At 35.8% G+C, this 24,116-nt stretch overlaps 1 protein-coding gene across 1 annotated transcript in view; it reads left to right on the forward strand.

Moving 5' to 3' along the window:
* The window catches only part of LOC136035672 (tyrosine-protein phosphatase non-receptor type 9-like), a gene marked incomplete in the record, with an annotated part of 119,376 nt that overhangs the window by 79,840 nt on the left and 15,420 nt on the right, over positions 1-24,116 (forward strand). Inside the window, 4 exon segments of the mRNA XM_065717590.1 lie at positions 5,246-5,380; positions 11,276-11,488; positions 12,450-12,588; positions 20,557-20,752. Coding sequence (XP_065573662.1) covers positions 5,246-5,380; positions 11,276-11,488; positions 12,450-12,588; positions 20,557-20,752 — 683 coding nt within the window.

A 24,116-nucleotide genomic window follows, 5' to 3' on the forward strand; every position in this document is an offset into this window, starting at 1 on the left:
GCGCTTTACCGAAAACACAAAATAATATAAGAGTTTTGGTACAGTAAAAGCAAACAAATTAAGGACATTTTTTACAGAATTAAAATATTATCAATCCCTTTTAAGATAAAGCAACAATCCATTTTAGGATTGATGCTTTTTTTTTTTTTTTTTACGTTTAATTTGGTATCACTTTTGCACAATGGCTCAGTTCAATGACTGGCTCTCGTTTTGGTTCTGAATTAAACGAAAAAAACAAGTTTTTTCAAATGAAAGTAAGGACCGACATTAAAACTCAAAACGAACAAAAATTACTCCGTATATGAAAGGGGCTCTTCCTCCTCAACGCCCCGCTCTTTACGCTAAATTTGACTCTTTCTCTTAACTCTACATTTTAAAACAGTAAAAAACTTTAGCGTAAAGAGCGGGGTGTTGAGGAGGAAAAGCCCCTTTCATATACGGAGTAATTTAATGTCGCTCATTGCTTTCATTAAAAAAAAACTTGTTTTTTTTCGTTTAATTTCTGGACGTTTTTTAATTAATGCTTTTTTTTTATCTTGGCTCTCCACGCATAAATAATTAAAACTAAATTTGCATATTAATTTTTTTGGGCTAAATGGCTTTTTCATAGTTTTAATCGGAAGATTTTGATAAAAAAGGAGCGAGAGAGGAGGCCTAGTTGCCTTCCAATTTTTTGATTACTTAGAAAGGCAACTATAACTTTTAATTTTTTACGAACGTTTTCGTAAGTAAAAAATATACGTAACTTACGAATTAACTTACGTAGCGAACTTCTATATTCGTATGCTTTTATTGCGTATATGAGGGGGCTCACCCCTCGTCGATACCTCGCTCTTTACCCTAAAACTTAAATTTTGTCCCAATTCCTTAAGAATGACCCCTGAATCACAAAGGCCGTAGAATAAATATTTGAAATTACTTAAAAATACTTTAGCGTAAAGAGCGAGGTATTACGAGGAGGTAAACCACTCATATACATAACAATTTCTTTTAGGTTTAAGTTTTAATGCTGCTCCTCACTTTCAGTAGAAAAAACTTTTCATATTTATTTTTTCATTGTTTTTTTTTAAATAATGCTAGAAAATCCTGCGCCCCCTTCATTGAAAGTCTCTTCCCCAATAAAACGTTCCTCCATTGAAAGATCCTCCCACATAACCCCCTCCCCTTCAACTCTCCCCCCCAAACCAAAAAAATCCCCCTGAAAACTTCTCTACACTTCCCAGTAACCATTACTATATGTAAACACAGGTCAAAGTTTGTAACTTGCAGCCCCTCCCACGGCGACTGCGGGGGAGTAAGTCATCCCCAAAGACATAGTTATTAGGTTATTCGACTATGGTGAATAAAATGGCTATCTCAGAATTTTGATTCGGTGACTTTGGGGAAAAAATGAGCGTGGGAGGGGGTCTAGGTGCCCTCCAATTTTTTTGGTCACTTAAAAAGGGCACTAGAACTTTTAATTTCCGTTAGAATGAGCCCTTTTGCGACATTTTAGGACCACTGAGTCGATACGATCACCCCTGGGAAAAAAACAAACAAAAAACAAAAACAAACAAAAAAACAAATAAACACGCATCCGTGATTTGTCTTATGGCAAAAAATGCTGAATTCCACATTTTTGTAGATAGGGGCTTGAAACTTCTACAGTAAGGTTCTCTGATACGCTGAACCTGATGGTGTGATTTTCGTTAAGATCGTATGACTTTTATGGGGTATTTCCCCCTATTTTCTAAAATGAGGCAAATCTTCTCAGGCTCGTAACTTTTGACGGTAAGACTAATCTTGATGAAACTTATATATTTAAGATCAGCATTAAAATGCGATTCTTTTGATGTAACTATTGGTATAAAAATTCCATTTTTTATAGTTTTGGTTACTATTGAGCCGGGTCGCTCCTTACTACTGTTCGTTACCACGAACTGTTTGAAAGTACATGTCGTGATTAGTTTGTAGACAAGTTCGAAGTAAAGCCATCTTGATAGTATTAGGACTATAGACGAGATTTAGACTAGACTTAGATTTAGACTTAGACTTAGATTAGAAGACTTAGACTTAGACTAGATTTAGTTTGACTCTTTCTCTTAACTCTACTTTTTAAAATAGTAAAAAACTTTAGCGTAAAGAGCGGGGCGTTGATGAGGAAGCAGCCCCTTTCACATACGAAGTAATTTCTGTTCGTTTTAAGTTTTAATGTCGCTTCTTACTTTCCGTTAAAAAACTTTTTTTTATTTAATTCCTGAACGTTTTTGAATCAATGCATGTTTTGATTTTGGTTCTCCGCAGATGAATAATTAAAACGAAATTTGCATATTTATTTTTTTGGATAAATGGCTTTCTCATAGTTTTGATCGAACGAGTTTGATAAAAAAGGAGCGGGGGAGGAGGCCTAGTTGCCCTTCGGTTTTTTGGTTACTTAGAAAGGCAACTAGAACTTTTAATTTTTTTACGAATGTTTTTGTTAGTAAAAGATATACGTAACTTATAAATTAGCTTAGGTAACAAACTTCTGTATTCTCATGTTTTTATTACGTATATGAGGGGTTCATCCCCTCGTCAGTACCTCGCTCTTAACACCAAAGCTTAAATTTTGTCCCAATTTCTTAAGAATGACCCCTGAATCACAAAAGCCGTAGAATAAATAGTTGAAATTACTAAAAATACTTTAGCGTAAAGAGCGAGGTATTAGGAGGAGGAGAGCCCATCATATGCGTAATAATTTCTGTTCGTTTTAAGTGGTTTTAATTCTGCTCCTTATTTTCAGTTGAATAAACTTTTTCATATTTATTTTTTCATTGTTTTTTTTTAAATAATGCTAGAAAATCCTGCGCGCCCTTCATGGAAATTTTCTCCCCCCTTGATAAATTCCTCCAAGGAAAGCTCCCCTAACATATCCCCCTCTTTTCAACCGCCCTCCCCCAACCAAAAAATCCTCCTGAAAACGTCTGTACAATTCCAAATAACCATTACTATATGTAAGCACTGGTCAAAGTTTGTAACTTGTAGCCCCTCCCGCGGGGACTGTGGGGGAGTAAGTCGTCCTCAAATACATAGTTATAAGGTTTTTCGACTATGCTGAATAAAATGGCTATCTCAGAATTTAGATTCGGTGACTTTGGGAAACCTAGGTGACCTACGTGCCCTCCAGTTTTTTGGTCACTGAAAAAGGGCTCTAGAACTTTTCATTTCCGTTAGAATGAGCCCTCTCGCAAGATTCTAGGACCACTGGGTCGATACGATCACCCCTGGGAGAAAAAACAAACAAATAAACACGCATCCGTGATCTGCCTTCAGGCAAAAAATACAAAATTCCACATTTTTGTAGATAGGAGCTAGAAACTTCTACAATAGGGTTCTCTGATACACTGAATCTGATGGTGTAATTTTCGTTAAGATTCTATGACTTTTACGGGGTGTTTTCCCCTATTTTCTAAAATAATGTAATTTTTTTCAGGCTCATAACTTTTGATGGGTTAGTCTAAACTTAATGGAACTTATATATTTAAAGTCAGCATTAAAATGCGATTCTTTTTATGTGGCTATTGTTATAAAAATTCTGTTTTTTAGAGTTTTGGTAACTATTGAGCCAGGTCGCTCAGTTCGTTACCACGAACTGTTTGATATAGTTTGGATATGTAGAGTGGACTGTATATTTATCCATCAGGGGGGGGGGAGGAGGTACTGCGAAACAATACATATTTTGAAATGAGATAAGTAAATATTTGTGATTTCTTTAATAAAGTTTTTAGAACGGATCCCGTTAAGGGCTAAAAATAAAATTTGTGAAGGAAATGATCAAAATCGTTTTGTAATTTTGAAAGAGCATAAAATGACCTACTCAATGACGTGCTCATTCTCTATCTGGCTAAGGAACAGGCTGAAAATTTGCCTTTTTGGAAAATTGGTTTTCTTGTCCCCTTAACATACACAAGAAAATTCCTTAACGTACACTAGAAAATCTCACACTAGAAAAATCATTAATAAATTATACCGTTTTATTCGTCTAGAGAAATAAAAATCTCTAAAAAATTTGAATCTTTAATGAAAATAAATTTCATTTATTGTTAATAGTATGTCTGGGAATTGAGCAAAGGGTTCAGAAATGTGACAAATTACGTAGGATAGAGCTATTTAATTGCTGAAATATTTTTCCAGTGATGAGCCTATCCCTGTCTTTCCTCAAAAAACATAATGGATTGGTGGCTGTTATTAAAGGTTATCTCTAGGAAGGTTTGAATTTAATTAAATTGTTATATAAAGTTTACATAAAGCTAAGTATTGAATTACATTTTAACCATACAAAAAATACAGTTCGCTTTCTGCTTACTAATTGTAGGTTACGATATTTAAAACATTTTCATCTCTCATTTGTTACCAATGTTTCGTCTGCTCCCTCTTTTTTTAATTGTAGTCACTCAAGGCTATATCCAGGGGGAATACGCGGTTTGAAGCCCCCACTTTAATTTTTTTCCGACTCGTATAAACGTGACCAAAATGCAAATAAACAAATTTTTATGCATTGTTTAAACTTTCTTTAAAAAAATGAGATATGATTGTTGGAACTGGTCAAATGGAAACTGCATATCAAGGCCGTAGCCAGGATTTTTGTTCGGAGGGGGGGTTACAAAAAACATCAAACATTTTTAAATGCCTTTTTGTTACGTTTTTTACAAATGGGACAAACTTTTGGTGGGAGTTCGAACACCCAAACCTCTCCCCTCCCCACATATACGACCTTGTATGCAATCATGCCTCAAAAAAACTAGGGAAAATTGGAAATCCATTATATAAGGGCAAAGACCTCTACCGAGTTTTTGGTATTAGCGGATGTCAGATTAAAAATAAAAAGTCTAGTTAAAAATCAGCTAAAATTAAACTAAAAACTTGGCATTAAGCAGCTTAAAATGAATCCTTTGACGTAAAGTTTTCTCTGAAAACCAAGAGATTGTTACTGTTTTAAGTTGTTTTGACGAAAGGTCATTTTAAATTGAATAATTTAGCTTTGTTTATCATTTTCACGGTTCAAGTGGCAGCACTGACCAAATAAAATGTTATACTGCCCTAAAAAGTTCATAATTTGAAATCAACCACTGTCTTAGAAAATTTTGGTTTTCAGTTATGTATAGACGTAAAATAGGTATAAAAAATGTTCTTATTTTAATGCTCTGAGTACTTTAACGATAATATGCTGAGACGCAGAATGAATTGCTCGCTTTGTTTTTTTTTTTACTCTCATTTTAATTTCCAGGGTGCATATCCAGCAAGACTGAAAAAGGTTCTGGTTGTCGCAGCACCCCTTTGGTTTCTAGCCCCTTTCAAAGTTTTACGTTTGTTTATCCCAGAAAAACTGAGAGATAGAGTTTTCACCCTCAAAGTATCCCAGGTAAAAATCAATGACAATTACTATCTTTTCTATTATTTCAACATTAACAACCTTGTGACACTTTCTTACAATTAACAATTAGATAATAATTATTGTGTCAATAATAATTTTATTTGCTATGTCATTTATTGTATAAAATTGACGATGAACATTAACAATTTTGTAACATTTTTTACAACGAACAATTGCGTTATAATTAACAATGGAAAATAATAATTAACATGGAAACTAATAATATTAATTAAATCAATATCTTAACACTATTATTGTATCAAAAATCATTTTTACGTATTATTTTATTTTTTTGATCATTTTTATTTTGCTATCATGGTTGTTGTCTCCATACCTTGCTTGTGTCAATTTTGACACACAACAGTAGTGGGACTCCCTTCTACTGGGTGTTCAATTTAAGATTTATATTCTCTTACAAGAAAAAAACACGATCTTGTGACAACTCCACAGCTCTAACTTGCATAAAAAGAATGACTTATTCATGTCATTTGCTTCAGATATATCTATTCACCAAACCAGAATTTGACTTATTCTTAGAAAATGATCTAAAATAACTTAACTTTGACCTATTCTTTGACTAAGTTTGACATAGTCAAACTTAAGAACTTAACTTTGACTAGTTTGACTTATTCTTAGAAAATGATCTAAAATAACTTAAAGAATCGTATGTTTCTAAGCCTTTTCACCGTAATTTTCAATGTAGAAAAGGTAAAACAAATTTCAAGAATGCAATTCTGTAAGTGCATTTAGGTGAATACCATCTATGGAAATTTAACAAATTGTCAACTTACATCGAAAACTGCCTAAAATTTATCGTGGTTTAGTTTATCACGACTCCTGTGTGTATATCTCTATACACACCCTGTAAAAAATTCTAGATAGTAGTGATAGATGAGATTGCTTCTCGAATAATACTTTCAAGGCCGTAGCCAGGATTTTTGCTCTTGAGAGGGGTATTTTTCGGGGGGGGGGGAGTACAAAAAACCTTAAAAATGTATCAAAAATTTGTCTATATGTATTTTTGTTATGTTTTTACGAATCGAACAAAAATTTTCGGGGGGGGGGGCTTATCCCCTTAACCTTTCCCCTGGACACGGCCTTGAACACTTTGTTTAAGTTTTGATCATACTAGATGATATTGCTTCTTGGACCACATCTTGTTTAAGCTTTAAACAAGATAATTTAATAAGCCAAACAAAAGAATTGTAATGTATTGCTACTATTGCCTTCGATATCCACTATAAGCGTACAATTTTTATATGTAGAAAATCAAACGGCTTTTCAATATAATAATCCTTAACAAACAATTCCTCTTATGTGCACCAGACAGGGCCCATTGCCGTATGGTTATGTCCCCCAGTCAGAAACATTCTCCCAGCAATTAACTAAATTGTTGGCTGTGCAAGACGTCAGAAGCGATCACTAGTGGCAGCAGCGGGCCCCTGCTAAGGGCGGACAAGAATAACTTACTGCTGTCCAAAAAGTAGCCAACAAACCTTCTTTTTTCCTATAATAAAATGAAATACTGACGACCAAAAAAGAGAATCTGTGCAACTGTTTCCAGAGTAACCGCGAGGATCATGCGATGCTAGCTTCTGCTTCCGGGATAGTCGAAAATTTGTGACGAAGAATTTCTAAGTAGAGCTTCTTTATTGGCATTGACAACTCTAACCTTGAAGGCTTTCCACGAAATCGTTTTAACTATTGGAACCTTGAAAGTTAGGAAGCTTGTCAAATCAAGGTAAAATGAACCTCGTGACCAAACTCCGAGATCCTTGATTTCTGTAACGCCCGTGTCAGAACGATTAATTATGACACGAATGAATGCATAACCGACCGACACCGATCAACCATCCAAGTCTATCTCCAGACTGCAGCATGTCAGATGAAGTGTCTCAACACTTCTACCTTTAACTACAAACCCTGCTGGATATATTTCAGATATAAAGACCTTGTCCTGGTTATTGGCGACATCATTGCTATTGCTGGAACGCCTGTTGCTGGGAATGAAGATGTCATGGGTAAACTTTGGATGAATTAATATGAGGGGAGTACGCCTCTTTATGTTCTGTGGAGACAATGGTCTGGCCATTATTAACACTCTTCAAAAACAGAGAAAGTCGAAAGATGATACGGACCTCCAGATAGAAATACTTGCAGTGTTATTGAATATGTAGTTGTCACTAGGCGGTGAAAATCGTCCGTGCTTGTTACTGTTACCCTCGCAGGCGGGAATTTCGACGGCCACCATTCCTTAGTAGAGTCCACATCAAAGATATGCCTGAAATCGTCTAAATAAGGTATTCACTCGTTACAGCACAAATCTTCTCAAAGACCCTAAAACCCGCCAGGCCTAGATCTTGGAACTTTTTACTCAATTACTGGGTCTCCTTTCTAAGACACATATAACTGTATCTAACGAGGATATCGGTAGATGGGCCACTTAATTGGTCAATCCTCGAGCTTGATCAGCAATGCTGCAATTTCCGTCATTGGAACTAAAAAGGATGATAAATTGCCATGAATAATTGATGATATTGTCGTATTCTTTGTTGAGAAGACAGACAGAGAGAGCAGGGACAGATATAAGCAGATGAAACGTGCTGTGGAAAAATATAATCATAGAACCTATAGTGCTATTATAGCTATTATAGTATAAGATTTATACTATATAGATAGATATAGAGAATAGTGCTATATATCTATATATATGTATATATATATATCTATATAGAGATATAGATATAGTGCTATAAGTGCTATTATTATTATAGTGCTATTATAAGAGAAATGTAAGTCAGACTTCAAGAAAGGTGACTCGAATTTAGCATAAGATAGATCGTGGGCTAACAAGCAAGAAAAGACTCTGTTTCTAGATACTGCAAGATAAAAACAACTTCTAGATACAAAGTACGCAAGGTATCTCCTCAAGATGGATCGGACATTTCAATGAAAACCTTAATTATGTTATCCTTCCCAAACTTGACGTCCTTGAACTATTCCCTGTTACAGTCTCAGACCCTAGCCATATTCCCTCCGCTTCGAGGTAGTGGATGCCATCCGAGCACTGAAGACAAGTAAGGCCTATTGTCCTGGACAGAGTTCAAACATGATTGCGGGAAATCTGGTGTAAACCACTTATATATCTTTTCAATAAGATTTTATTTGATACCAGTCAAGAATTTTTCAGCTTCAGAGTGTGAAGCCGCATTCTGAACTCATGTTTCGACTCCACAAAAGGGTATAAAAGACGATACGCGACAATTACCGCTCAATGAGCATAACAAACAGAATGCCAAAATCATCACCTGCATTATATTCCAGTGGGTCAAGGCTGTGTCGTTGAGAGTCATTCAAGGATACAAAGCCTGTTTCTACCCCGAGAGATCGACTGTTGAATAGATTTCCACGACGCACAGGCCTTAGAAAAATATTACCATAAACAGTACCAGCTCTTCGTTGATTTTAACCAAGTTTTTGACCTTACTTGGAGAAACGACCTGTGATATATCCTCCCTGATTATGGAGTTCCACAAAATTTAATCAAAGATACTGACTTTAAATTCAAGAGCGGTGTCATGACTTGTGAGGGTCTTCCTAACACCCTCCAGATGTCTTCAGCAGTTCTTCTAGGATGCCTCCTGTCTCATGAACTTTTTGGCCAATTCCTCATAGCAGTCTTTTCCCTGATAAAAACAAACTGTGGCGCACACATATGGGTGGGGTAGGGTGTAATCTCACAAGCAAGCAAACCTGTGCTTACGACATCGACGAAAAGACTGAAGTGCCAGATTACCTATAAGCATTAGCTAATAACATCCTAAAACAGACTGCCTCTTTGGCATAGTCGTAAATGAATCCAAAGTAAAGGCTATAGGCTTCTCACAAAGCCGCATAAGCTAGACCTGAAACTTAACAGAGAGAGTATTCAATGGGTCGGTGAGCTCCTGTACTTTGATAATAACCAGTGACAAAAACTACTCCAGTTTCAAATCCTTTATGCCCACATGGTGCTGCAAGAATGGGTCCAACATGGACTTTATGCCCACATGGTGCTGCAAGAATGGGTCCAACATGGACTTTATGCTCACATGGTGCTGCAAGAACGACTTATAAAATGACTTTTCTATACATCCATTCTCCCAATCGCAATCAGCTTGTGTGAAACTTGGATTTTGAAGGTGGCTGACCTCTGTTGACTTGTAACGTTTGAAACTAAATGCCTCTGTCGGAACACCAGAATCACTCTCCTTGATAGAGAAGCAAATGTTGAACTCCTCGAGAACCTTAAAATCCAAAAAACAATTTGCACAAAAATCTAAAAACTTTGATGGCTCATTCACGTCCAACGGGTGAATCAATCTTTTCTGCCGAAACTCATTTCCGAAAGCCAATACATGGTTCTTGACCCTGTGGTTTACTCCCATAGAGGTTGAAGAATAAATTCTATGTTTTAAATCCTCTCAAATCTTCTCCCTTTGGCAGAAGGCTACGGGGAATATAGAAGACACATTAATGCCATTACGAAGAAAGGGGCTCCCGAGAAGACGTTCAAGGACGGGCGGGATTTAAGTCACGTGTGGAGAAAGTACTAGTGAAAGATTCTTGGGATCCTTTGTTGCTTTATAACAAGGTTTGTCTGAAGAACCATTGAAAGAAAATGACAATCGCATGCATAAGGTTTATTTTCGAAATTTCTGAACACAGAAATAATTTAGCTAAAGGCGAATGGTACACTGCTGAAAGGAATTTAGCAGCGACACAGACGAAGTCATTATGACATCTTTCTGTTGTCGAAGTGCAGCTAAAATCAAACAAGAAGCTCTAAAAAGTACAAACCTTTGCCTTGTTGATTTGAACCAAGTTTTCAAAACAGCCCAATTGAAAGGTAAATATAATCCAGGCTTTCAAAATAACAGCGATAGGACGAAAAGGTGACGCTTTTTCCCACCCCCAGTGGCTTACGTCCCACCTAGCGTCTGAAATCCGGATTTTAATTGGAAATTTATTCAACCGCCAGCTCCCCAGACTCAAGGTTATCTTGGTGCGCCTAAACTCACCCATTGGACGTGGTTGAGCCATCAAAGCTATTCTTTTGAGCCATCAAAGCTATTCTTTTGAGCCATCAAATTCTTTTTGAGCCATCAAAGCTATTCAAAGCTCCCCAAACTCAAGGTTATCTTGGTGCGCCTAAACTCACCCATAGGACGTGGCTGGCTGAGCCATCAAAGCTATTAGATCCTTTATATTCGATCAACATTATGGTATCTGGTTCATTTGTTGCCTGAGCTTAAACTCAGTTTGGTGTTTTCATCCATAATAATGTTGGTAATAATGATGTTTAGTTTTCAAGTTATTTTCTTCTCTTGTTTTCGGAGCAGGCAGTTGCGCTTTTTCCGCCTCACCTGGCGTCTGAAATCCGGATTTTAATTGGAAATTTATTTAGCCAGCTCCCCAGAATCGAGGTTTTCTTGGTTCTCTTTCAGGTTATCTTGGTTGGAGGAGAAACTTGACCGTGAAAGTTGTACTGTTGGTATTTCTGTCTGAAGACCTTAGTAAGTTTGCGTTTTTTTTTTTTTTTTTTTCAAAGGAAGTAAGATAAAGCTGATTTACAGCATAGTAAGGAAGTGGAGAAGGGTATTAAGGAAGGTTGTACATCATAGTAAGAATTAATCAAGAATAATTTTACCTCCTCTTTTTGAGTGTTCTGAAGTCTAGGATTGGTTTACAATATTTATAAGCCAATCGTATTATTCCTGAACGATTGTCAGAATACTGAAGTCAAATAATCCTAATTTTTAAAAGCCTGATTAGCACAATTGTGTAATAACACCACGTCATCAGGAAATATCATTTCAAAATTCTTTTTATTCATATCCATAGCTTGTGGACCACCTTCCTGTTATGGCTATACCCCATGAACTCGGTGGCTCTCATCAATTAGATCATGGAACGTGGCTTCGGACTTGTTTTCAAACCGTAGCAACAAGGAATGCTGACTTAGGTGACATCGGTACTCCTTGTGAGTACACTTCCCTGCCGAATCTTCTCCGATCGAGCTACGAGCATATCGCCTTAGAAAATGATGATAATAGAGTAAGTATCTTGGAATGCTGTGTTGCTAATTTGCTTAGAGAAATCTCCTTGTAAGATATTATTAATCCGTAAAAATTTTAAAGGTGTTTTGAATTATTGAAATTAACTAGGCTTGTTTCTGTTCATTTATTTCGTTTTTCTGGCAATGGGCTGCCATATATATATATTTATTATGTATTGAATTATAATGTAAATTATACCGTTTATAGCTGCATCCAGTTTTTAGCATGGCAATCTAAGAAAACAAGGTGACAGACAGTGGAAAAAAGGGAGATGAAAATTTTCTAACTGAGATTTCTTCTCAGTTCAAGAAGAAGAAATAGGAAAGAAGAAGTGATAAAAGAAGAAATAGAAAATAAACCAAAATTTGCTTTTAACTGTAAAGGGCGAGTTAATAAATAAAGATTACAATGTTTGCCAGTGCAGAATAAACATTCCGGGCCTGTCTTGTAGCTTCATGGCGATTGTCGATTGAATATTTGATAAGCTTTTTTGTACATGTTGGTAGATTTTTCAAATATGTGGTATCCCTTCTTTTCCTTCCCAAATATCCCTGTATCCAGGGCCGTGTCCAGGATTTTTTTTTTTTTGGGGGGGGGGGCAAAAAAAACCTTAAAGAACGTATCAAAAAATAGAATCCTTTTTGGTTTATTTTTAGAATTGGGCAAACATTTGTTGGGGGGTGGGGCTCTAATCCCATACCCCCCTGGATACCAATCTGCCTATATCCCTTCCCATATGTCGGTTCTTTTTTGTCTGGCTGTATATCCCCTTTCCCAACGTTTTCTCGTAGTGTCGTCCTTAGCTTCGCTTTTTTAGAAATTATTTATTTAGTGTCTCTCTTCTTTTGTTTCACTATTGATATATTTATTGCATAATTCTTATTCTACTTATTTTTGTACATATTAAACTTGGTTTCTCTAACTTGTGTAAAAATAATGGCTATATTCTTAAACTCTAGGTACATGGAGAAGCAATTGGACCTGGTGACGTAGAGATTATTTTGTCTAACGAGATGGTGAAGACTGCCACTTCTGTTCCGCCTACTGCCTCTTTTATACCTGTTTCTCCACCCAATGGAGGTAGCCCCATTGGAGAAGGTACTATTTTACCAATTTTTTCGTTTAAAAACAACCATTCAGTGTCACCATAATACAAATAAAATAATTATTTTATTATTTTCTGTATTTTTCACAGACAATTTTCATTTTAAAACCCTTCGAAAACTTTTCTCTTTAATATATTTTTTTTTCCTTTTTACCGTAGAATTAGGTGAGACTGCCTGATTGCGCGTATTTAGTCGTTCAGACACAAAAATTGCTAAAATCCGCGGATAAATAGTATTGACTTAATTAATCGGTATATTAAAATCTGACATTTTCCAAAAATGAAAGTTAGTTTTGAAATCGAAGAAATTTAACCACTTTCGACAGTACCTCTTTTTTTTCTTTTTTTTTTTTTTTGGAGTGAGGCAATTATACCTTAGGCTTTCGTTTATTACGGAAATCGACCCATTAATTGGACCCTTAGAAAATCTTTAATTGAAACAATCGTCATCAGCGCAATATAATATAAAACAAACTCAATTAAAAAGCTCAATGGTAAAACATTAATCGAAAAAAAATGGAAAAAAATCAATAAAAAAAAAAATACTTAAAAATAATCTTAGCGTCCTTACCTCGCAAAGGCCCAACTGATAAATGACAAAATAGGTTATTCAAATTGATGAAAGATTGGAGTAATTATTTATTGTAGCATTTGCTCTTTTTACAGTTAGTCCTGTATGCCTTTTGGAAATTGGTTCATTGGGTTGTTGCTAGTTTTATTTTATGCTATATTAAATTACTTTTTATACTGAAATTTCTAGTACTTGGGGTTAAGCGTGTACTCGCTCAAGGTGTTATTGAAGAATATACTATTACATTTTTCTTCGAGTTACGTATTGTTTGACTTATACATAGTTCGAGTTGTAGAGGTCATTCTACATAAAATTTGACTTATAAAGGTAATGACGTATATAGGTAAGCCAAATGAAAAATCGATTTGCAGAGGTACAAAATGGCCAAATGTACTCCCTACAGCCACTACGAAGTTAAGAATAGCCTTATTAGTATTATAGACATATGACATATCTACATATCTAGACTTTATCTAGACTTATCTAGATATGTCAGACTTTATATGACATATCTAGACTTTACTTTCAAATCTCCTGACTTGACCTTCAAACAAAGCTGTGTCCCTAGGGGAGTCAGGGGGTTTGATCCGCCTGCCCCCAAAGTGTTTGTCCGACTCGTAAAAACGTAACAAAAATGAACTTAAATAAATTTTTGATGTGTGTTAAAGTTTTTTTGTCCCCCCCCCCCCCGAAAAATCCTTGCTTTCAAATATCAATAATAAATTTAGTTTGCTAGGAAATAGACACCTGCAGATTAACAGAATCAGATGCAAAAATACGTTAAACAAAATTAATACATATCAAAGTTTACACTTTGCAACCTGTATACGTCATACCGGGTTTTGACTAACAGAGGTTTAAAGGAAAAACTTTGAGATACAGAGATAAACGTTGACTTGTGGAGGGTAAGTGAAAACGTTGACTTGTGGAGGGTAAGTGAAAATTAAATGATATTTCAAGTTATATCGGATACTTCGACTTACAGAGGTAATAACCGCAAAATTATTTCGGTGTATGCGTGGTTTTTCTACGACTTTGACAGGTTTTTCCAAGGGGATCGAAAATAATTCGAGATATCGAGGATTTCAAGGTTCGAGTTATCGAGAGTCAACTGCTATTTTTTTTTTAATTGCCTCGTGGACATTTGTTTCATTGCTAGGTCATTGCTAATTAAATCTAGGCACGATTTTAATGAAATATCACACGGGAAAAAGCCTTCGGTGCTCTCTTAATTTTAATCTAGCAAAGAACAAACCACAGGAAGTTAGGCAGCAGAATTACTTAAATATGACACCATTTCTCAAAAAAAGCATCTTTTCAAAGGATAAGGGAGTTCTATCATTTCTTGTCAAAAGTTACGTGTCTTATATTGTCTTGCAGTTTGTTGTCAAAAGTTACATTTCATTACAATGTTATGTTATATTGATGTAAATCAAAATATATTTTACATGCAGGTTGTCAAGAGAACATATCAGCAGTATCTTAGGAATGGCTTTGGATAATAAATTGAAACTTTCAGGACATGTTGAGGGAGATATTAAACTGACCAGAAGTCACTGGGCGCATTTTGCTATTACTAATGCTACTACCACTAAGGCTAAGGGTATTAGGGTGAAACTGTTAGGGAATTTTGAGGGGATATGGATCTTTATCAAAATACACTATGTGCATGTAGTTTGTCAAAAGAGTAGATCAGCAAGGTCTCAGAAAATGCTTCGAGAATTAATTTGAAATTTTGTGGTATGTTGTAGAAAATGTTGAATTTACGAAGGAGATGCTGGTAATACTGTTTCTAGTTCCAAGGTGAACGGCAGTAAGGTGAAACTTATGTTATTAAGGGAGATATTGAACTAATCACAATGTACTTTGTGCACGCTACTATTACTTCTAAGGCTAAGGGTTTTAAAGGTAAAGCTTTTTATAAATCTTGAGGAGAATGTAGGAACTAAACCTTACCTTAAACCTTAGTTCCTCCAGGGCCAGGTGTTACAAATAGGGGATCAACAAAGCCTCGCTAGACGTCTCGGAATGGAGCAGCAGCCGTGACGGCCTCCCACTTTGGCTGTAACGCCAGTTCAGCACTCCGCAGGTCTCGGTCGTAGTGTCGTCGGAGGATGTGTTTCGGTCACCCTCCTTTTTGCCCACCTTCGGATTGCCGCTCGTAGACAATATACTGAAGACGGTCTCCTGGCATTCGAAGGACATGACCAAGATAGGTCTATCTTCTCTGCTTCAGGAGATCGGTGGCATGTGATTGACCTGTTCGACTGCGGACCACCACGTTCGTGACCCTGTTCTGCTATGAAATGTTAAAAATTCTTCTAAGGAAGACAGTTTCAAATGCTAGGAAACTTTTTTCCTGCTGGACATTCAGCTTCCAGCTTTCACTTGCATAAAAGAGACATTTAAAGATCAAAGGTGAGTTGGATGTGGCCATGCTCTTCGATTTACCAATGTTTACTATTAGTCCCACTCCCTCAGCCTTATCCGCTATGGTGTCAAGTAGTAGCTGCAAACATTGCTTCGCCTCTTCTAGAAGTACTACGTCGTCTATGAAGTCTAAGTCTGTGAGCTGCTGGCTACTGACTTTTACACCAAAGCCTGATGCTTGCCGTAGGGCTTGATACATTTCTAGGACGAATAGGAACGGGGACAACACATGTCCTTGTTTCACCCAAGAGAGAATCTTGAAGAATTGTGTCTCCCCATTTTCCTTTCGGGTACAACATTCACTTTCTTCTTAGAGGGTCATTATTATTCGGACTAGCTTGCTAGGTAATCTATAAAATTTCAAAATCTTCCATAAAACATCGCGATCGATGGAGTCGAACGCTTTTCCAGAATCAATAAAGAGCAGACACAGCTTTTTATTCCATTGTCTTGACCTTCCTCCGTTCACTTTCTTCTTGGAGGGTCATTATTATTCGAACTAGCTTATTAGGTAATCCATAAAATTCCAAATCTTCCATAAAACATCGCGATCGATGGAGTCGAACGCTTTTCCATAATCAATGAAGAGCAGACACAGTTTGTTATTCCATTATCTTGACTCTTCCACTGTAAGTCTGAGGATAAAAATAAGGCCAGAAGATGATCTACCAGTCAAACTAAACGGAAGTAAACTAATTGGAACTAAACCAAAACACTTTATATGCATGCCCGTTGTCAACCGGATGTATCAGTAATATCTTAGGAACAGCTTAGACATTGAGCTGTATAGAGTTCAAACTCAAAATTAAAGTTTTTAGAGTATGAAGCTCAAACTTTTTGACATGACAGGGGGATGTTGAATAAAAGAAAAGGCACTACATACATACGGCTACTAACACTGCTATTCTTACGGCTAAGGATATTAAGGTGAAACTTTCAGGAGATGTTGAGGGAGATATTTAATTAAATCAAAACATACCCCATGCATAAAGCGTATTAAAAGGGTGTATCACAAATATCTGAGGAACAGCTTAGATTATTAAGTTGAAACCTTCAGGACATGTTGAGGGGGAGGGGAAGAATGAACTAAAAATACTACTACTACTACTACTAAGGCTAAGGTTAAAAGGGTGAGTCTTTTTGGAAATGTTCAGGTGGACATTGAACAAACTAAAAGGCACTATGTGCATGCCACTATTCGTTATTTACTGCTACTGCTACGACTGCTACTAATTCAAACTGCTACTACTACTTCTAGTCATTCGTACTTTACTCAAATCAAAACATATTTTAAATGTTTTCGTTTTTATAAAGTGAATAAATACAAAATTGATGAGACATTCAGGAGTGAGCATCAATATAGTCTATGCTGTCAGTTTGCAGCCCGTTATGTCTTTTCAGTAATATTGGCTAATATAAATTTCTTTTTTTTCTTTTTTTTATGTTATGACAAATTAACCTGAGAGGTCGAACTAGGAAACGTTTCAGTAAATCGCAGATGACGTTATGGTCTTTACAAGATATAGCTGCACGCATTACGTCTCGCTGAACAGTCAACTGTACCGTCTAGACGGGTGTGGCCTGGTATTGAAATACCAGGCTGGTCTGCAAATGTTAATCTGCAGAACGTGTGTAATTCGGCAAAATTTTGGCTCTTGGTTTGGCGTGATGCTGGCTGTCCACGAGACGGTTGGGTGAATAAGCTTTGAATTTATAGTAAGCGTAATTTCGCGAACGAACTTTCACTACACCCTAGTGCAATTATTCGTTCTTCATCTCAGACTGTCCTTACCCGCCCTAATAAACTCTGGTCTTCATTGTTTAAACTAAGGTCTCATGTAACAATGGCCTCAATATCTCGAGATAATTAGGTTCAGCATTATAGAAATGAATTTTTGGCTCCTGATATCCGGCTACAAATAGCTTCGGTGTGAAACTGGATGATTTCTTCTCGCGTAAACGAGAAGAAAACAGTCCGGGTATTATAATTACGAGGTGTTCTATCCGTACTGCTATTGGAAAAAAAAAGAAATCGCGTGGTTGTGACAGTATATCAATTCAGCACCTGCTGTTTTGCAGCGAGATGTTCCTTGAGCACCTTGCCCTTCTTTTTCAAATGATTTTTAATCTGGGTATTGTGCCTGATTCTTTTTCAATAGGAATACTAGTACCTGTGCCTAAAAAGGGAAAGCCACTTTGATAGTGCTCATCATTCCGACCTATAACTGTGGCTATAGTTCTTTGTAAGTTATTTGAGGCACTTGTTGACGAATTGCGGTCAAAATGTACAGTTCCAGACCATCAATTCGGTTTTCAGCCTAGTCTAGGTTGTGGCCACGCTCTTTCTGCTCTTGTTTCGGCCTTGATAGATGCTGAGAAAAGCAGTGAGAGCAAACCTTCCGCTGCGCATGATATTAGACGGGCCTTCGATTCACTAATTTATGAGCAGATTATTTTAGATATGGGCCTAGCAGGTGTTGACCCATGTATGTTAAACCCTTTATATGATACTAGCTGTTGGGGTGGCGCTTTGCGCCACCCCAACACCTAGTTGGTGGGGGCGCTTCCCCCCCCCTTACGCGTAAGTCGTTACGCACCATATTAGTTACGCGCCATTGTAGTTGTGTCCCACCGGTGAATATTGATGCCCCCCGGCGTTCCCGTTGTAGTTGTGTCCCTGTGTCTCAGTCGTCATTTATAGTCGACAAACATGACGTCAGTCGACACACAAACATTTTTTTTTCTTTTTAGTTTTTTTTTTGTACTTTTTACCCTTTTTTAGTTTTTTTAGTTTTTTTCTTTTTTAGTTTTTAGTTTTTTACCTTATTTTTAGTTTTTTTTTTAGTTTTTTAGCTTTTTAGTATTTTCTTTTTGTTTTTTTTTGTAGTTTTTACCTTTTTTTAGTTTTTTTTTCTTTTGTATTAATGCTAAAGTCAAGGTTCGGACCTAGAACTTGGAACATAACGCTTTACCAACTCAGCTACTTCGGTTTGAATACATTCGTTTTTGAATTGGTATATGATGAAATAATTCAGACGTCATGTGCGGACAGACAGACAGACACACAAACAAACAACTTGTTTTTATATATATATAGATGTGTCAAAATTTAGAAGCTGAGCTTAAGCTACCAACAACACTAAACCTGACAAATAACCCGGTGCTTCCCGTTAAAAAGGGTGTAAGGCAGGGTGCATTGACATCACCTACCGCATTTAATAACAGCATCGTCAAACCGCAATCTAAGTCAAATCTGACATACATTCTGAGAGGGATTGATCTATCGCTAATAAGCTATGCAGACGATGTACTTAATCTGAGCTGCCTCCTTTGTGGTTTAGAGGAGAATTTTATTCAATTTCAAGTAGAATACGGAAAAATAGGCCTTCAGTTTAATGAGGAGAAATCAGAAGTGATGTTATTTAATGCTAAGCAAGGGTCTGCTGTTGATGTTAGGCTGGGTGGTGCTACTGTTCGGCTTGCCGAAAACATAGTTTGTTTGGGGATCCCTATTGGTCGGTCAATGCTTGAAACGCGTCACCTTTTGCAGAGTCATCTGTAGAAACGGATCTCTTTAGTGTATAGCCGTGTTGTAATTTATAAGCGTCAGTTTGATCGGCGGATTTTGGCCCAGCTGTACAATGCAGTGGCACTACCCCATTATCTGTATTTAAGTCCCTTTTGGAGGATATTCCAAAAGGAAGATAAGAGAGAATTGCGTTCTACATATTATAAATATGCGAAGTGCCTCTTACGGCTTCCACCATGGACAAGTAACCGTATTGTGACAAGTCGGTATGGGATTATCGACCCTAATGAAGCGATCATAGCCCAGATCGCCAGATATAACTCTAATATTGTTACTCATCCTTGGGAAATTATTTTGAGGCAGTAGTTTTTGTTTTTTGTTGTTAGATATTCATTTGTTCTTATTTTCTTGTGTTTGTGTATTCTTTTGTAGTGTTTTTTTTTTCGCTTTTTTATCTTATACCCCATCTGTTTCTTTCGATGGGAAATAAATATATACATACATAGGTGGGGTTAGCCTTGCTACTCTCTCTCTCCTGTAGTTTCCGTTCGTTTTACTTGCTTATTTATTGTAATTTATCTTCGTTTTGGGTTTCGCTTATTTGTTAATAGTGTTTTATGTTTTTTTACACTTGATTTACTATTTGACTTTTTTGTGCTCGTCTTAGGTTTTATTTAGCTTTTTTGTCGTTTTGTTTTATATATTTAAAATGTGGTTGCTCAAGGAAATCAAGAAATTGCTATTAGGATTTAATGCTCTCTTGCACCTAATAGCACTTCTATATACGCTGACGTCTTGAATCGATACTGTGAGTCTTCGATTTACCATAGCAACAGCTATAGCAAACCGAATACTCACATCTTGTGAGTACTGTTATAAATTATGGCCATTTTGTGATCAAATACTGTATTGTTCATAATTAAACTATTGTGCTTTCAAAATTATAGGATTATATTTCCATTGTTTACCTGAAATTTACCTTAACTATGGAACTATCTAGTGCTGTTTATAGCAACTTAAAAACACCATATTATATCCAAAAATACCATATTTGAACAACTATATCTGAGCTCAGTATCGCTACTGAAATATTTAAAATATGCCACCTATTCCAAAATATATCCCCCCTATTTCATTGGACTATGAATATATCCCACCTATTCCTCCCACCTAGGACAAAAATATCCCCACATAATCCTTGTGAAAATGACTCTGAAATTCGAAGGGAAATTCATAATGGGAAAACGACCATATGTTTAGAAACACCAAAATATTGACAATAAATAACAGTTAAAATAGGGATAAATCATTTTATTAAATAGTGAAAAATAATCAAAAGATACTGGATATTTTTATCACATATACATTGACCGTTATCAGTAGACACACTTGAAATGCCTACGTCGTATGCACGGAAACATTGAATTTCAGGACAAAACTCCCCCATTCCTCCATCACCTGCTTCCTCGAGTGGTTTTAGTGACGACGATTCCCTTGGTGAACCAACAAATGGAATGACCCTTCATCAACTCCTTCAGCATTTATCCACAGTTGGAAGAAAAGGATTATATAGCGAATATGCTGAAATCAAGAGTCGAAGCCCTGAGGGGACTTTCAATAATTCTAGGTAAGGCTTGAGTTTAAATCTAAATTTTGGTAGGAGTTAAATTTCTCTTTGGCAGCAGTTTCTTACGTCACCCTATCGATTTTTATTTATTTTGGTGGATATTTGGTTCGTTCCTGTTACACCAGAGTTAAACAATGATGACTCAGGTTAATAATATCCACAGTTGCAAGAAAATGATTATGTGGTAAATAAGTTGAAATTAAGAGCAAACTCATGTGGGAGCTTTCAATAATTTTAGGTAAGATTCAAGTTGAAAGCCGGATTCTGTCAGGGGTCGAATATTGCTTTGGCTACTAACATTGCACGTTCCTTTTTCTTTTTCCTTCTGTTTTTTTTTTTTTTTTTTTTTTTTTTTTTTTAGGAGTGGAACTTATATGGGAGCTTTCAGTAATTTTAGGTAAGACTCTAGTTGGAAGCCTGATCTGACATGGGTTTAATTTTCCTTTGGTTACTAGCGTTGTGCGTTTTTTTTTCTTTTGTTTTTTTAGGAGTGGAATTCATGTGGGAGCTTTCAATAATTTTTAGGTAAGACTCAAGTCTGAAGCAAGATGCTAAAAAGGGTCTAATTTTCCTTTGGCTATTAACGTTGCGCGTTTTTTTTTAGAGAGTGGGACTTATATGGGATCTTTGAGTAATTTTAGGTAAGATTCTAGTTTGAAGCCTGATCTGACGTGGGTTTAATTTTCCTTTGGTTACTAGCGTTGTGCGTTTTTTTCTTTTGTTTTTTTTTAGGAGTGGAATTCATGTGGGAGCTTTCAATAATTTTTAGGTAAGACTCAAGTCTGAAGCAAGATGCTAAAAAGGGTCTAATTTTCTTTTGGCTATTAACGTTGCGCGTTTTTTTTAGAGAGTGGGACTTATGTGGGAGCTTTCAATAATCTTAGATAAGACTTAAGTTGAAAGCCTGATTCTGACATGGGTCAAATTTTCCTTTGGCTACTAATGTTGCGCAAGCACTGGGGTCCTTACCCCTCTTAACTATGGGAGATATACAACCGGATAAAAACTATCTGGCACAGTGCCAAACACATCTGAAACAATAACTGCAAATGCTTCAGCAGTTCAGGACAATCATAAGCAAAAAACTTGAAGCAAAGACCATCATTATCGAGAGACTCAGACTTATTCACTTGTTCATGAGCTCGAAGTATAACACCAGATTCCACTGATAACACTTGAGATTGGTTGATATGAATTGGGAGGATTGAGTTGACAAGTTTTGTAAAATGATTTTGGAGATTAACATTAAATGAAAGCAAAATATTTTTATAATGAGAAATGAAGTCACATAGCCGAAGAGACGAATTAATTGTAGGTGAGCACTTTACACTGTTTATAACAGTATATTATGAATACATGAAATCAAAATATAATAAAATAATAATAATAATTTATTTATAACCCACTGCACAAAACAATTTGAAGATGATGGAGTAAAAAAAAGAAGACAGAAATAAACATCAGAAAAGAAAACAACACATAAGTACAACAAAATCAACAGAACAAACGGATGAGGACAAAGGTACAGCACCAATAACTTCCCTGTAGTCAATAAAAAAAGTGACAGGTATGATGAAGGATGAATTATCTGGAACAATAATGTCTGGGTTTGTAGGTTTAAGATCAAAAGTATATGCTTATTAAAAGAGGTTGACGATGAATACAGAATTATAAAGATGTATTATTCGGAAATGTGAGAAGCTTATCAGAAATTTAGTATACTTTAAGAGCAAACAAACATAGAATGTTCTTAAAACAACAAAATAAAAAAGCTCTAGACCCTAATGACACCAAAAGAAAGGTTTGGAAAATAAAGTAAACACGATAACCTAAGGATTTAAGCCATTGAAGCTACAAGCTAGTTAAAGTATAAGCTAATTAGCTAATTAAGGTATTACATGTAAGGCTAGTTAGGTATTAAAGTTAAGCCTCATAATTAAAGTTAAGCTATAAGATTCAAAGCTATAAGCTTTATGGTTGAATTTTACTTAACAAAAATTTTTACCAAGTAAATGGATGGAAAAGCGAATGTGTCCAGTTGGCAACCCTGGATGAGAGTAGAATGAAGAAAGTTTTTTACAAAAAAGGTGTAAGAAGAAAGATTAGAACCCTCAAATTTTCGTTAGATCTGTCAAAAGATGTCAGATCTTAGCACATTGATTTGATAAAAAAAAAGGGGTTCGTATTGCCTTACGTCATAGCATGGTCTAAACATGGTCACTTCGTCTATACCATTCCTGACATATAGCCAATTTAGACAAAGTCTGAAATGATCCACTCTGGAATGCCTGGGACGTCTTTATTTATCCTCTGTTTTTTTTTTTTTTTTTTTTTTTTTTTTTTTTTTTTTTTTTTTTGCTAACTCTGGTATTTGCCATTTTATGGCTACGTGGCAGTTGAATCTGCTTGTCTCTTAGCAAAAATCTACATCAAAAAAATAAACGACGATTTTTTTTTTGGGGGGGGGGGGTTGAAAACGTAAAACACCATTATATACTAGTCAAAAACGCTGATTTTGAAAGAAAGCCGATTGATTATTTTGTTGTAATTTTTTGTGTGTCTTACATATTTGGTTGAATCTTACTTGTACGAAGAATACGAAGCTAGTCAAGCACCAGATACGTCTGAAGTCGAAAAATATATAATTATTAGTATCAAGTATATTAAATTTAGGCTAATGAAATGATTAAATGAATTACAAAGTAGAATGTTTTTGGCAAGTATTAATACTGTTTCGTTTACTTCATGTACAACTACACAAATTGTATCATTTAGCCTTTTCTGGAAAAATGATTGTCCTTAGGGGGATTTTTTAAATACTTGTAAATGAAAAAGTACGATCATTATTAATGAACGGGAGAATTTTTCACTGGGAAGAATTTTCCGCGGAGGGGGGGGGTCTTGAATTTTCTTCCTTTGAGATAGCAGCAGCACGATCTCAAGGATAGAATAAAACGGACCCATTTGAGTTTATTCAATTTTATTGTAAATTCCATAAAGAATTTTAGTATTAAAAATGATTTAAAAAGCATGGATAAAAATTGAAAGATCCCAGCAGCACGATCTCAAGGATAGAAGAAAACGGACCCATTTTGAATTTATTCGATTTTATTGTAAATTCCATAAAGAATTTTAGTATTTAAAATAATTAAAAAATCATGGATAAAAATTGAAAAAAAAGACAAAGAAACGTGTCTAATTGAAACTTGTTATATATTATTGTATGTATTTAATCATTTTATTCATCAAATACTTAAATAGTCTAGTACTATATCTGAGACAATTAGGGATGGGGGGAGGGGCGTGAATAGTTGCAGAAGCACTTTTAATCATAATTTAGCTGTTTAAATTTGCTGCCTTTTTA

Source organism: Artemia franciscana, chromosome 14 (assembly GCF_032884065.1).
Source record: "Artemia franciscana chromosome 14, ASM3288406v1, whole genome shotgun sequence".
NCBI lineage: Eukaryota > Metazoa > Arthropoda > Branchiopoda > Anostraca > Artemiidae > Artemia > Artemia franciscana.